This window comes from Myotis davidii, unplaced genomic scaffold, assembly GCF_000327345.1.
Source record: "Myotis davidii unplaced genomic scaffold, ASM32734v1 scaffold663, whole genome shotgun sequence".
In the NCBI taxonomy this organism is placed as follows: Eukaryota; Metazoa; Chordata; class Mammalia; order Chiroptera; family Vespertilionidae; genus Myotis; species Myotis davidii.
Genome location: NW_006295816.1, coordinates 1956187 through 1971043, shown reverse-complemented (window position 1 = coordinate 1971043; position 14857 = coordinate 1956187). Strand labels below are relative to the sequence as shown.

Below are 14857 nucleotides of genomic sequence, written 5' to 3'. Positions count from 1 at the left end.
AGGCCTCCAGTATACTATAAAAGTTATGTGAATGTGGATTATGTAAAATAGGAGTCACTTGAACATGAGCACTTAGATGCCACAACATTCTGGTAACCAAGACAGCTACCAAATGACTAACAGGCGCACCTACAGCGTGAGAATGCGAGACAAAGAAATGATTCACAACCCAGGTGGGACTGAGCAGGAGGCATGAGATTCCATCACACTACGCAGAACAGCACCGTTTAAACCTTATGAATTGTTTATTTCTGTTATTTTTCATTTAATATTTCTGGACCATGGGTTACTGAAATTAGTGAAAGCGAAACCACACATAAGGGAAACTACTATAGTATGGGGATCGGTAGTTACTGAATGACTGCATGTAGGTAATAATCAATGAAAGTTTAAACAATTAGGCGAAAGACTGAAGACACATAAAATTCAACAAGTCCACTCACGGGTATATATTAACAGAGGAATATACCTATTCATTAAGCACAATAACAACTTTGAAATAGCCCCAAATGGGAAAAAAAGCAAAACAAGACATTTCCTTTAACAGTAGAACTAATGAATACACCGTGATACCTATATTTGTATACTGAAAGACCTGTACAACAATGAAATGAACACATCCTAGCTATACCCTAGATCAGTGGTCGGCAAACTGTAGCTCGCGAGCCACATGCGGCTCTTTGGCCCCTTGAGTGTGGCTCTTCCACCAAATACTGGCTCTTCCACAAAATACCGACTTCTGTGCATGAGCCACGAAGTTTCAATCGCACTGTACGTGCGCACCTGCACGTGGTATTTTGTGGAAGAGCCACACTCAAGGGACTAAAGTGCTGCATGTGGCTCGCGAGCTGCGGTTTGTCGACCACAGCCCTAGATAAATTTCAAAAATAATACTAAGCATAAAAGTCAAGTAGAAGAATGCATCCTGTGTGATTCCATATACATAAGACTCAAAAGCAACTCAAAAAAACTATAGCTTAGCCCTACTTGGTTTGGTTCAGTGGTTAGAGCTTCGGCCCTCATACTGAAGGGTCCTGGGTTCGATTCCCATTCAAGGGCATGTACCTTGTACCTTGGCTCCATCCCCAGCCCCTGTAAGGGCATGTGCAGGAGGCAACCAATTGATATGTCTCTCTCACATCCATGTTTCTCTCTCTCCTCCTCACTTCCACTCACTCTAGAAAAATCAATGGAAAAAAATATCCTCTGGAGAGATTAACAGAACAAAAAAAAACACAAAAAGACTACAAGCTTAGAACTAGGAGAGTGACTACTTCTGGGGATGGTGGAAATGGTAAAGACCCAGAGAAGCAGGATGGGCTTCTGCATAGGGAGCAGAGTTCTGTTTCTTTAACCTGGTGGTGGTGGAGCCCTTGTGAATGGGATCAGTGCCCTAACAGACAAGAGAATGACCCTGCTAAATGCCCAATGGTTGGGGAGAGGAGGAGGGGGTGTCAACATCACCTCCCTTCTCCCTCCCTCCGCTGTTGAGAACCTGTCTCACAAAACACATTCCAGTGGCGTTCTCTCCCCTTTCCTCTGGCTGCTTGTTTCCTGGTCTAATGCTGACTAGCCCATAGTCTCTCTCTGTGTATCAGGCATCCAAATGACAGCTTTCTCATGGGGGAACAGAACTAAAACCTCACAGTGCCCAGGAGAGGGAGGTCTGATTCTGACCCTCCTTCCCATCCCCAACCTCAGCCCCTGCCCAGCAGGGGACTCCCTTGGGAGCACTGACAGGATAGCTTAAGCTATCCCCTTCCAGAGCATCCTCTCAATCCACCAGAAGAGCACCTCACCATGTGAGATAAAAAATAATTATCATCCAGGTAAGATTATCCATGGTTATCAGTCATACGATCAATACTTTTTTAAATATTAACCCTCACCTGAGGATATTTTTCCACTAATCTTTAGAGATAGTGAAAGGAGGGAGAGAGACAGAATAAGAGAAACATTGATTGGTTGCCTTCTGCACACACCCCAACCAGGGCTGGGGATTGTTTACAACTGAGATATGTGTCCTTGCCTGGAATTAAACCCAGGACTCTTCAGTCTGCAAGCCAACACTCTATCCACTCAGCCAAACTGGCGAGGGCCCATCAATACTCTTAATAAGAAATATGTACATATTATACATATACATTCTATTATATATAATACTAGAGGCCCAGTGCACGAATTCGTGCACCAGTGGGTTCCCTCGGCCTGGCCTGCGGGATTGGGCCAAAATTGGCTCTCTGGTATCCCCTGAGGGGTCCCAGATTGCAAGAGGGTGCAGGCCAGGCTGAGGGACCCTACTGGTGCATGATGGGGGCTGAGGAGGGACACAGGTTGGCCAGCCAGAGGGACCGCAGGAGGGCTCCAGGGCATGTCCGGCCTGTCTCTCTTAGTTCTGATCGGCTGGACCCCAGCAGCAAGCTAATTTACCGGTCAGAGTGTCTGCTCCCTGGTGCTCAGTGCACTCATAGTGCCTGGTCAACCGGTCAACTGTCTTCCCTCTGGTGGTCCGTGGATGTCATAGCGAGTAGTTGAGCAGCCTTAGCATATTATTAGCATATCATGCTTTGAGTGGTTGAACGAACTGGACACTTAGCATATTAAGCTTTTATTATATAGGATTTATCTAGCTCATATAAGACGAGCGAGAGGCTATAATGACAATGTTATTGGTAGGGACAGGTCCTCATCACCACCGGTTACTGGTGAGGGTAGATTTCTTAAGATATGCCAAGAAAAATAATTTTATGATATTAGCACAGGAGGATGAGGTTGTAGAAAACTTTATTTCTGTGGAATTACACCCCTGAGCTTCCAAGGTCCCATCTTCCATGTCCACCAAGGAAGAAGTGTACCTAGAGCTGGAGTCAAAGCCAGTGTCCAGAGTTTCCTTTCCATGCTGGAGTGGAGTCTAGTCTAGCACCAGGCCAGCTTAGCTTGTGTTCCCCCTGCATTCCATCAGTCCACTGTCTGTGGGGTCAGCATGACCACATGACTATGTGTCTATGGAGGGAACACAGGCAGGAGCAAAGCCAAAAGAACCAGAGAGCCAAGAGAGGAGGCTCCTTTGCTTTGGGGGATGATGTATTCCCAAATGTTGGCAGGTTTGCAGTGGCCTTGCCCACGCTGGCCAATGCAGTTCCCCAGGCTGGACTATAGGCAAGTACCTTCCCTATGTTACTCCAACTTCACTGTGCATGCATCCACCTTCCCCTTGGTTGGGCCCCTTCCCCCAGTGGCCTGCAGAGATGAATGGGTTGGTGGCTCCCTGGGGAGTGTGAAACGTGCCCGGCCTGCGCCCTCTTGCAGTCAGGGACCCCTCCAAGGATGTCCGGGAACCGGGTCTAAGCTGGCAGTCACACATCCCTCTCGCAGTCCAGGGCTCTCGCAGTCCAGGACCCCCTAGCTCTATACCAGCCACCTGCAGCGGAGGTGGGAGAGGCTCCCGCCACTGCCGCAGCACTCGCCAGCCGTGCGCCCGGCTTCTGGCCGAGTGGCACTCCCCCTGTGGGAGCACACTGCCTACCAGGGGGGCAGCTCCTGTGTTGTGCGTCTGCCCCTTGGTGGTCAGTGCGTATCATAGCGATAGATCATTCCGTCATTCGGTCGATTTGCATATTATCCTTTTGTTATATATGATGACTAGCTAATTACAGCAGTATCAACAACACCTGAACACTTGGCTCTGTGAAGAATAAGAGAGTTTATTATATTACTACTGGCCCGGTGCACAAAATTTGTGCATGGGAGGGGGATCCCTCAGCCTGGCCTGCACCCTCTCCAATCCAGGACCCTTCAGGGGTTGTCCGACTGCCTCTCGCAATCCGGAACCGCTGGCTCCTAACCTCTCGCCTGTCTGATTGCCCCGAACACCTATGCCTGCCTGCCTGCCTGATCACCCCTAACTGCTCCCCTGCTGACCTGATTGCCCCTAACCGCCTCTGCCTTGCCCTGCACCTGGGACCCAGGATTCCCTCCTCCGTCCGGTTGCAGGCACCTGGGACCAGGGCTTCCCTCCCTCTGGTTGGCCACAGGTACCCAGGATCTGGGCCGGCTGCAGACACAGGGGACCGTGGGCAGATAGCTTCACCTGGGCTGCAGCCACAGGCACAGGCACCCAGGACCGCAGGGCGGGCGACTTGTCCCTCTCCTAGGCCATGGGTATTGCCACTGGCACCTGGGACCACACGGCATGCGGCTTATCCCTCTCCTGGGCCGCAGGCACAGCCACTGGCACCCGGGACTATGGGGTGGGCGGCTTGTCCCTCTTCCGGGCTGCAGCCTGGCTGGTCCTCATTCCCCTCTCCCCAGTGTTTGAGTGTCTGAGCCATTATGGCGTGAGGGTGTGATGACCATTTGCATACTAGCTCTTTATTATATAGAATAACCTGCAAGTTCAATGCAGATGGAGAAGATGCCTAACAACATTCAATGCCACCTGTAGCCTAAGAAAATTTGGTGATAAAAGAACTATCAGAAACAACAAGGCTCTCCAGTGCCGAAGTGCTGGAATGGCATGGTCCTCCGCCCTCACATGCCTGGGTGCTGTGTATGCATCCCTCAGAGGCCACAGGAGGGCTACCCAGCCTGTTTCCCTTTCAGTCTAGACACCCCAGTGTCATGGGAGGCCATGGGAGCAGCACCAGGGGAGTCAGCTGCCACCCAAGCAGTGCTGCTGCTTTTCAGGATCTGATTCCCAAGAGGTGGTTAAGCAGCCAAGGAAAGGGGGACCACCAAGCAGAGCCCACTGTTCTAGAATCACTTCACTACTGAGCACCACGTGCTTGCCACTGTACCGAGCCCTTCACACACATTACAGAGGCTAACCTCACAACTGCTCTGAGGCAGGCACAATGGTTATCCCTCTCCCAGTATTTCACAGACGAGGAAACAGATGCAGAAGTTACAGAAGAGCTAGGAAGTGATGACGGTGGAGACCTTCCTGTGCCAGCCTTACTGTCTGGAGGTAGATACAGTCATAAATCAAAATTATAGTCAAGATCACAAACTGAACTGTGCCTCCCTATAGCCCCTGAGCCAGTTACTTAGAATGACACATATCCTGCCTGTTTCCTCAATAATTGCATATAATCAAGTTCCAAAAACCCACAAAGTACTTTGCACATCAACTCACAGAAATGAACCGTAACATGTCTGGCAAAAATATTAAAAACCTCATCATAGGAGACACATTGGAAGTTCCTCTTAACGCACTGGAAGTTCCAAATGATGTGTTTATTTTTCAAATTCAAGACAATTAAACTGAATCCATTTTAGAGCACCTCGTATAATTACAGGAGAAAGTCTGAGGCATGGCAAAGCCAGGGGCTGCTTATCAGAGCTTAGAGTTTTAAAGCCACAGGCTAGACTTCCAGTGCCCTGACCATACTCACAAGACAGTCAACAGGAACTCTGTACGGCAGTGATGGCGAACCTTTTGAGCTCGGCGTGTCAGCATTTTGAAAAACCCTAACTGAACTCTGGTGCCGTGTCACATATAGAAATTTTTTGATATTTGCAACCACAGTAAAACAAAGATTTATATTTTTTGATATTTATTTTATATATTTAAATGTCATTTAACAAAGAAAAATCAACCAAAAAAATGAGTTCGCGTGTCACCTCTGACACACGTGTTATAGGTTCGCCATCACTGCTGTAAGGGGATATGCTCCTATTCCAGTCGCTCTCTGAGGACCTGGCAGTATTTCTACTGCTAACAGTTTCCCACGCTCCCAGCTAAGCTTTCAACAAGTGATCTCATCTTCATCACAAGGGCAGGTCCCACCTAAGATGTGGCTTCCTTCACGTGCCTTCAGAAACACCCTGGCCACCCTGGTATTCTCAAACACCCAAACTTTCTTACCTTTGTTGGCACAATAACATAAATTTTCATGTATCCCCCAGCCTTTTGCTCCCACACCCGAAAAGGCCAGCATCTCTCAGAATTTCCATGTCAGGAGATAAAACTTTTCCTTGCACTTCATGAAGTCAAGCTGATTACATCATAGAGCCAAGTTCTTTGGCTACAAAAGGCCACTGATGCTAAGAAAATTGAGTAAAAATTCCAGGGAAATTAATTCTTCTCCCAGAGCTATCATTTATAGGAGAATTTTAGTGAATATTTGATCGAATATGAACAGGCAGCAAACATCACACCTGCAAATTTGAGAAAATAAAATGCTAATTCCTACAGAACAAATGGCAACTGTCTGAGAGAGCAAGGACTCCACTAAAGGGATCATTCTCTACTCAATGCTTCTAGCTCCCCTCCCAAGTCCCCCTGCATCTGCACACCCATCAAAAGGAGATAATATTTAGCCTCTCTCCAGGGCCTGGGACAACAAAGAAAGCCAAGGCAATACACACTGCTAGAAGCAAATCCCCAGGAGGGGCTGGAATACAAGGGCTGGCTGGCTCTCCACCTCTTCCTACACAAAGGTGAAGGCCTGAGGCGACAGACAGCCTGGCTAAGCGATGCCCGATGAGCCCGGCTCTGTGCTGCTGCAGAGCCACTGCAGCTGTGCCTCTGTGATGGCCCGGGAAAGGGCTGGAGGGTCCTTGGCCACCACAGAGACAACCTCATTAAGGCATACATAATATCTGACAAAGCAAGCTGGCAGACCTATAAATGTCAGTCAATGATAAATAAAAATAATTTCACATCGAGAGTCAGGCTAGCGGAGAGTTATAGAAAACTCAACCCAGCCCAGCCGGTGTGGTCTGGTGTTCGAGCTTCGCCCTATGAACCAGGTCACCAGTTGGATCCTGGGTCAGGGCACATGCCTGGGATCAGGCTTCACCTCCAGCAGGGGAAGTGCGGAAGGCAGCCCATCCATGTTTCTCTCTCATCAATCTATCTCTATATCCCTCTCCCTTCCTCTCTCTCTAAAAAATAAAAAAACATATTAAACAAAAAAACCTCCATCCAAAGATTCCACTGAAACCTCCTCAGAAGCAAACAGACTCTACTCAGAGGTGCCCAGCAGAGGTCTCAGCATCTGCACGATCTGGTCTGTAAGTAAAACCTGAGGGGAGGAGAATGGACGAACAGACAGACACTCATCTTCCATGAACCCTGGCTTATGCACCTGAAGGAATGAGCACTTATTCCCTCACATTATTATACCTCGCAGAAGATTTTGAACTACTGTGTTCTTGGGAGCTTGATCCGCATCCATTTTCTTAAAGAATATCCAGATATGAACACTTATTTTCCTAGAATTATGACTGGAAATTACTTGACATGAAGAAGGGGGAGGAGGAGATGTCTGATTTCAGATGCTTACTAGGTACCAGGAGATATGCAAAATGTTCTGTACATATTTTCACCAAGAGCCACTCCTCAAGAAGTGCCCTTGAGCACCCCATCTAAAGTCCTCCATGAACCCGCCATGCATCTCTCATCGCCGTGCTCATTATCTTTATAGCGCTCAGCACTATCATGTTTGGTTTTAATCTGCCTACTTGCTTAGGCACTAAAACAGAAGTTATCCAATTTGTCGCGTTTACTGCAGCATCTCCGACATCCAGAAAGGTGAGCCTGGCACACGGCAGGCATCATGAACCACCTCACCTGATCCACACCGGAGCCCCGTGAGGTACTGAAGACACAGGGAACGGGGCTGAGGAAGGTTAAAAAACTTGCCAGAGACAACCCAGCTAGGAAGTAATACCAGAAGGCAGAGCCTGCACTCACTCCTCTCTTCTATGCTCTATACTATTTCACTGAAGATCCCGTTCTCAAAAAAATTTCTCATAAAAACCAACTGCACACATGCCAAGCTGCGGTAAAGGCTACTAACAGAATGCTGATTGGACAGTGACGGCTATGTCGCTCAGCAAGAGGACACTGCTGCGGGGCAGTGCTAGCAGGAAGCCCTCAGTCCCAGGACCAGGAAAAGGAGTCGAATGGATGTAGTGATGTCTCATTAAGAAATAACTCCAAAGAACATTGAAAATGGTATCAGACAAAAATTTGGAGTGTGAGAGAACATTTATGGGATCCTGAGTACCTCATAATCTCTGTCACCTTTCTTAGTCTGAGATTATAAGGCCCCACAAGACAGGGCTGCCCTTAGATTTACTCCTGCAGAGAGCTGTATGGAACCCTATGCATGAAAATGTCTACCTGTCGCCCTGGCAGGTGTGGCTCAGGTGGCTGAATGTTGTCCTGTGCAGCGAGAGGTCCCTGGTTTGACTCCTGGTCAGGTCACATGCTGGGTGGCTGTGCTCCATCTCCGTAGGGGGCATGCAGGAGGCAGCTGACAGATGTTTCTCTCTCTCCCCCTTTCTCTCTAAAAATCGGTAAGAACATGTTTAAAAAAAGAAAACGTTTACCAGTCCAAACACTGTTTCACACCTGAGAGAACCCTGGGCCTGCTCCTGGTTTGTTCTGCTGTCCCATTCACTGGGCAAGGATCACTCAGCAGGGACCTGAAGTCCCGGAGTGACCACAGACGGGGTGGTATGGGTGAGAAGAGAGATACTGTGTGTGTAAATGCACATGTTCCCAGGTGTGGCTCTAAGAGAAGCCCTGAGGATAAACATTGTTTTTAGAGAAGACTGCCCTACTTCTATTTGGCACTACTCTTTAGGGGGCTGGGTGCCTTCGATAAGATTGTTTGGTAGGGATGGAGGGAAGCAGCAGTTAAGGCACAACATTGCTTTATGTTTTGAGAGCAAAGGTTAAAGAGCTCGAATATAAAGCAACACCTCTCTAGGAGAAATGAGGGAATGGTGCAAAAGCGATGGCATCTGCCATAGCCCCCACTTATGTTTCCACCACTCAAAGCATTGCTCAGTGCAGAGGCAAAGGATTTAAAGACTATTCACTGATCAGAACAAGATCATTATGAATTAAATGAATGCTCTCGAATTAGGACAGATTGTCAGGAAGAAATCAACCATAAAGAAACAGATTAGACCTTCATTCTTCTCTCCCAATACTGGAAGGTAGAAGTTTCTGACACATATTAGTGTCTGTTAAATGACTGATTCAATGATGGACACGGAACAGTCAGTCAACAAGAACTCCGTCAAGGGAGTAGGTCCGAACCCAGTCATTCTCTGAGGATCCAGCAATGTTTCTATCACTAACAATGGAGATGGACACGTCAAGTTTCCTTCTGATTAGTGCTTCACCCACAGGATAGAGAGCAGGTCATGTCCATAAGGGAGAAGATGGCCACAGAAGGAAAAGGTTCAGTGTGTGAGCAGTTGAACGGGACAAGGCCAATGAAAGGGCCTGAGGCTGCCCAAGAGGAGCCAGCCTGCTTTTGAGGCTCTGGGAGCACTACCCTCACCCCGTTAAGGACAGGCAGTGGGTACCTGAAATCAAACTGTATCACTACGCTTCCTTCTCCCACTTTACAGTTGGAGGAAATAAGACACCACAAAAAAACAAACAAAAAACTTTCCCCAAGGAAACACCAAGACAAGAAGGATTCTATCCAGTTCCTAATTCTTCCCAAAACTACCAGGCAGGGTTTAATTAAGACTCAGATAAGAGATCGAGGTGGCAAGCTGAATACATCTGGGTGTTTCAAGCATGAGGGCAGTACAGATTCAGATTCACCAGCTTTGACATATGCAGCCAAAACCTGGAGTACAAAACTCCCATCTGCAGAGGGCAACCATTAATGCAACACACACGAACAAGCCATGAGGCTCTCCTCCCCGATGGCCCTTGTAGGAAAGGAGCACATGCAGGCAGGACCGAGTGCCATCGACGTTGCCATCAGCGGTCTTGGCCCGAGGTCTGGGTAAGAGTACGGACCCAGAATTCCTGTGCCAGGCAGGGCCTTAAGATCACAGACCCCCAAGGATCATTCTTCGCATCAGGATCCCCATCTCAGCCACACTCCACAGGAGGAAGCACTCCAGACCTGTCCTTTCCCCATCTACTGTCTTGGAAATATAGTCCAACCACAACTGGGCTTTGGTTTTTAAAATACACTCTGCGCCCATTAACTCCTCCAGAGGACCCTTCCGGCCTCTTTTAAAGTTTCTCCTCATAATCGCTTTTTGGTTGGCATGTGGTGTGCTGCAAACATGAATTTCTGTCACCTTTCCAAAGTTTAATCACTTGAAACCCTCCCTCCCCATACATAGAAATAGATCCTTCCAGCATCATTTGACCGAAGTATAAAGCAACCTGGTTGGCCTCCATGCATCCGATGGCATCTTCCAAGAGTGAAAACTCCACGCAGACATAGCCATAGTCGTAACCTGGGGACAGCATTTAAATACAGACGGGAGTGGTGTTAGTGCCTTGCAAAAACAAAAAACACACTTCAATCCCCTGTTTCTGAACCCCTTAAACACAAGCCCTCCCAGCTGGCCCCTCCCTCTCCTAAACTAGGCAAAGCTGCTACCCCAAACAGAAAAAAGTACTGAAGGAAAGCCTGGATGTTTCTGGATAGTCATTCCCAGAAGGACTTTTCCTATGAACCAAGAAGATCCTCTGTGCTCTTTAGCACTGACGCTCCGAGAGGGTCATCCCACGGAAAGTTTAAGTGGGGACCCAAAACATTTTAACCACAAGCTGAATCTTCTGGGGAAAAAGTCGGTAAGAACAGGAAAGTATCTGAGGGAAAAAAGCATCCCGAGAGAGTAGAGGCAATTATCCCAAAGCTACGCTAATAGTCACCACTTTTCAAGCAGAAACCACCTTCAAAGACAGAAGTGCTGACACACTGAGGCAACTATTCTGTTTGGATGCCACGGGAGGCTTCTGGCTGGCAGGGGGCAGACCATTTCAGGCCTCCTCTTTTTTTTCTTGTTTCAACTCAAGTCATAAACCAGCTAAATCTTTACAAAAGGAAGAAGGTGTAAAAGCATAAGTAAGTACAAAGAGCTGGGTCCAAAATTGTGCTAATGCACAGCTCTGCGGTGGGTAGGCTGGGGGAGAGACAGCTGTGGTTAGCAATCAATACACATTGAAGAACGGTACGTACCATCAGTTATCACACCCTCACCTTTCTCCTGATCAAGTGCCATCTGCGGCTCTCATGACCCATGAAACGGCAAAGTCATGGGATTTACAGGCTGCTGAACTCTAACCCCAACCACCCTGCAGTTTCCCTGCGGTGCCAGCATCTGACTATACAAATACACTTGTCAATGCTCCACAAGGGGCTCCCATGCTTCCTCCACTGCCTCACAGGATAAAGCTCATCTTTAGGAGGACACTGTACAGACGGAACAGCAAGAAAAAGATATGGTTTGTTCCGATGAGAAATAAAACTCAAGGAAAGAAAAACAACACAAAACCCAGGGCAATTTTAAGTACAAAGTATATATATATATAATAGGAAACTGCTATCATTGATTCAAGACAGCAAGGGCTGGGGGTCAATGGGGGAAAAGGAGACAAATGTAATACTTTAAACAAAACAAACAAACAAAAAAGACATCAACAGCCAAAAATCAAATCATATTAAGTTAATTACAATAAAAAAACACACCTACAGTAATAGAAAATATAGCTTAAAAAGTAGACCAAAGTTGGTAAAATGGGTTGGATTCCTTGTCGTGTGGAATGAATGGCCTGAAATGTTTCATGATAGTAATATAGTTATAATCTTGTTAAATACTTCAGGTTCATTAAGAAAAGTTACGACGGTATAGGTTGATTCTTGCTTTGAATTTTAGGAAATGACCAGGAAGAATAAAAGAAAACTGCTAGAAATCTCAAATTTTCTACCCGATTTCAAAGTTTTGACCGTAACCCCTGCAACCTCTACTCAAACTTACCACAGAACCAGGCTCCTCTGACTAGTAACTATTGGAAGAGATGGAACTACTTTAGAGAAAAGGTGTGAGTGTATCTGTATGTACCTTTTAGCAAGGGAAATTGTTTCGTTACTTACTTTCTTTCAATGGAATGGATTCTCTTGGTCAAACTCAGTGCACATCTCATACATAAAACATTCTGCACTGTGTAAAGGCTCTGAGTGTTCCTGGGAAACATTGTAGAATAGCAAGAGCAACTAAGGTGCTTTTTATCACCAAACTGAAGGCCCGGTGCACGGATTCAGGGTCCCTGAGGGGTCCCAGATTGCAAGAGGGCACAGGCCAGGCCGAGGGACCCCACCGGTGCATGATCGGGGCCAGGGAGGGGCCGTGTGAGGGCTCCAGAGCATGTCCGGTCCATCTCACCCAGTCCCGATAGGCTGGACCCCAGCAGCAAGCTAACCTACTGGTTGCAGCGTCTGCCCCCCTGGTGGTCAGTGAGCATCATAGCGACTGGTAGAACGAATGGTCAGACACTTAGCATATTAGGCTTTTATTATATAGGATATCTACTGCAAACACTCAAATGCATGTTTACAGTCAGAAAGGGATAAGGGGTAGCCACAGAACAAGCAGAGGTGCACTCAAGTATGTGATGGCTGCTCCATAACACACCAAGAAAGAGTACAGGAGTGTGGTTAGCAACTCACAGCTGCTGAAATGAAAATAGGAACCAACACCAAACTAGCAAAGCCTTGAGCTTCCTTCCTATGCTTAAAGAAGTAAGTATTGTGGCCCAAAGGAGCATACAGAATCTGGAGAGAGAGAGAGAGAGAGAGAGAGAGAGAGAGAGAACACTCTTGATAACATTCATACTTCACTAAAGGACAAACAGACTTTGATACTAAAGTCACTGGGAAAGAAAAGATACGGTCCACAGGAGACATTAAGAGCATCTAATAACATCTTTATACATCAATCCTGCAATACTGTATGCTGACAATGTACTTTAGATTTAATATTAAATTCACAAGCTCAATGCTCTGCTCAATTTCTCCTGTCCACAACTTTAGCTATCAAACAAGAACAGAAGTTTAAAGTTTAATTATAATGCCTAAAACTTATGCTCTCCCCACTAAGCCAAGCTGGCTAGGGCGATCCCAGGCATTTTGTGTGTCCAAGACTCATGGTTATACCATAAGAATTTTCAGTAATTAACAAAATTAATGATGATACTAAGTTATATTTACTTTACATACATTAATTGAATCCTCACAAGAGTACCCTATGAGGCAAGTATTCCTACCTCATTTTACCCATGTGAAGCAGGCAAAGACTTCTCCTAGACTTCTAACCCAGGCAGTCAGATCCAAACTGATGCTATGGACCGCTACACCGTATGGCCTCACCCTGTAACACTGATGTAAGTAATGTGAATCCAAATTCCCCGCAGCCCACTTACAGAAAGGGTCCCACATCTTGAGCACAGACAAGACCACGTCTATAGTTAAGAAATACTGAAATTTGCAGCACAACAAATTATTCTTACTGCACAATGTCAACGGCAGAACCATTGGGAGTGGGCCTGAGTATGCAAATTAGAAAGCAATCATTCACAGACTGACTTATACTGGCTGTCAAAGTTCTGAAAAGACAAAAACCCAAAGTCTTATTATAAATGATGGCTATAAAAATTACAGCCCTAGCCAGTTTTGCTCAGTGGATAGAGCATCAGCCCGTGAACTGAAGGGTCCTGGGTTCGATTCTGGTCAAGGGCACATACCTTGGTTACAGGCCCAATCCACAGCCCTGGTTGGGACACACGTGGAAGGCAACCAATCAATGTGTCTCTCTCACATCGATGTTTCTTTCTCCCCCTCCCTTCCACTTTCTCTAAAAATCAAAGGAAAAATATCCTCAGGTGAGGATAAAACAAAACAAAACAAAACAAAAAAAATGACAATATGGTAAAATACTTGATATAGGATACTTAATATATTTTAAAAGCTCTAAAAATGAGGACAATTATATAAAATATGTACAGGAAAAAGGACTAGGACTAAATAGAAAGTCATATCTAACTCGGAGGACAGAGACAGAAGTCAGCCCAGGAGATGAAAACCATGCATTGTCAAAATCTACTCCAACACCCCATCTCTCAACACAGGTTAAGTCCACATGCCTGTTTCCTCCCGCGCTGCCACAGACTGCTCTTCTGGATGACACCAGATGAAGGGCTGGCTTGCATATTTAAGGGCCATAATATATGAAAATATGTGACTTGAAATAACAGAATCAGAGCCAGCACAGTGAATGCTCACACTCAGAGAAACCTGGAAATAGAGACCATCTGAAGCCCCAGCCGAGTCACCCCCTGCCTCCCACGCTAACTTCATGAGAGGGAAGGGGAGGTGGAGGATGGAGGAGAGGAGTTGAGCAAGCACAGGTGAATACATAGAAATTTAAAAATGACATAGGCAACACAACTGTATACAAAAATAATTACAGTGGTTGGATTGTTACACTGAGAAAATTAAGCTTTTATAATCCACAGGAAAAGTTTTAGTAGACACAGAAGGTATTCATTACACCAGAGACCTAAACATTCTGAAAACAACCAACCAACCCTGCAGTCAGAACCATGTAGAACCATCAAGATGACAACTCAAAAATAAAAACTAAAAAAAAAAAGGATGGCAAACTCCGTGTTCATTGTCACACAGACAGATGTGTTCTTACCGAGAGGAACAAAAGGTCTCTTTTATTTCCTTTTCCTTCCTCCATCATACGCTGGGAAGAAGTCTGGTGGGCTGACGGGTCTTAGTGCTTATTTCCATGACTATTCAAAAGCACATCTTACTCCATTTTCTAACCTGAAACTATCCATTTCTCATAGAAATGCGAATGAATGCTCTTATACTTTTTTTTGGCAGCTGAGAATGAGAACAAGGCAAAGGGAGAACATCTATAAAGATAAAATTAATATTTGGACTCTTGTCTCTTCATTAAGCATGTGGTTGCCTGTTCCCCAAAAAGTATCTGTGAGAAAATCTAACCAGGTGCTTATGGGGAACAAGGTACAGAACACAAAGCCCTGATAAATAATTATCAACTCCAGAAT

The 14857-nt window shown here is 46.1% G+C and overlaps 1 protein-coding gene across 3 annotated transcripts in view; it reads right to left on the bottom strand.

Annotated features, from left to right (window-relative positions):
• Nucleotides 1–14857, bottom strand: part of RBM6 (RNA binding motif protein 6) — a 57635-nt gene that overhangs the window by 27739 nt on the left and 15039 nt on the right. The window contains exon 5 of one of the 3 annotated variants that reach the window (XM_006770455.2): nucleotides 10157–10230. The exons of the other annotated variants lie outside the window; for them this stretch is intronic. Coding sequence (XP_006770518.1) covers nucleotides 10157–10230 — 74 coding nt within the window. The remainder of the gene's footprint in view (nucleotides 1–10156; nucleotides 10231–14857) is intronic. 3 annotated transcript variants of the gene reach the window in all.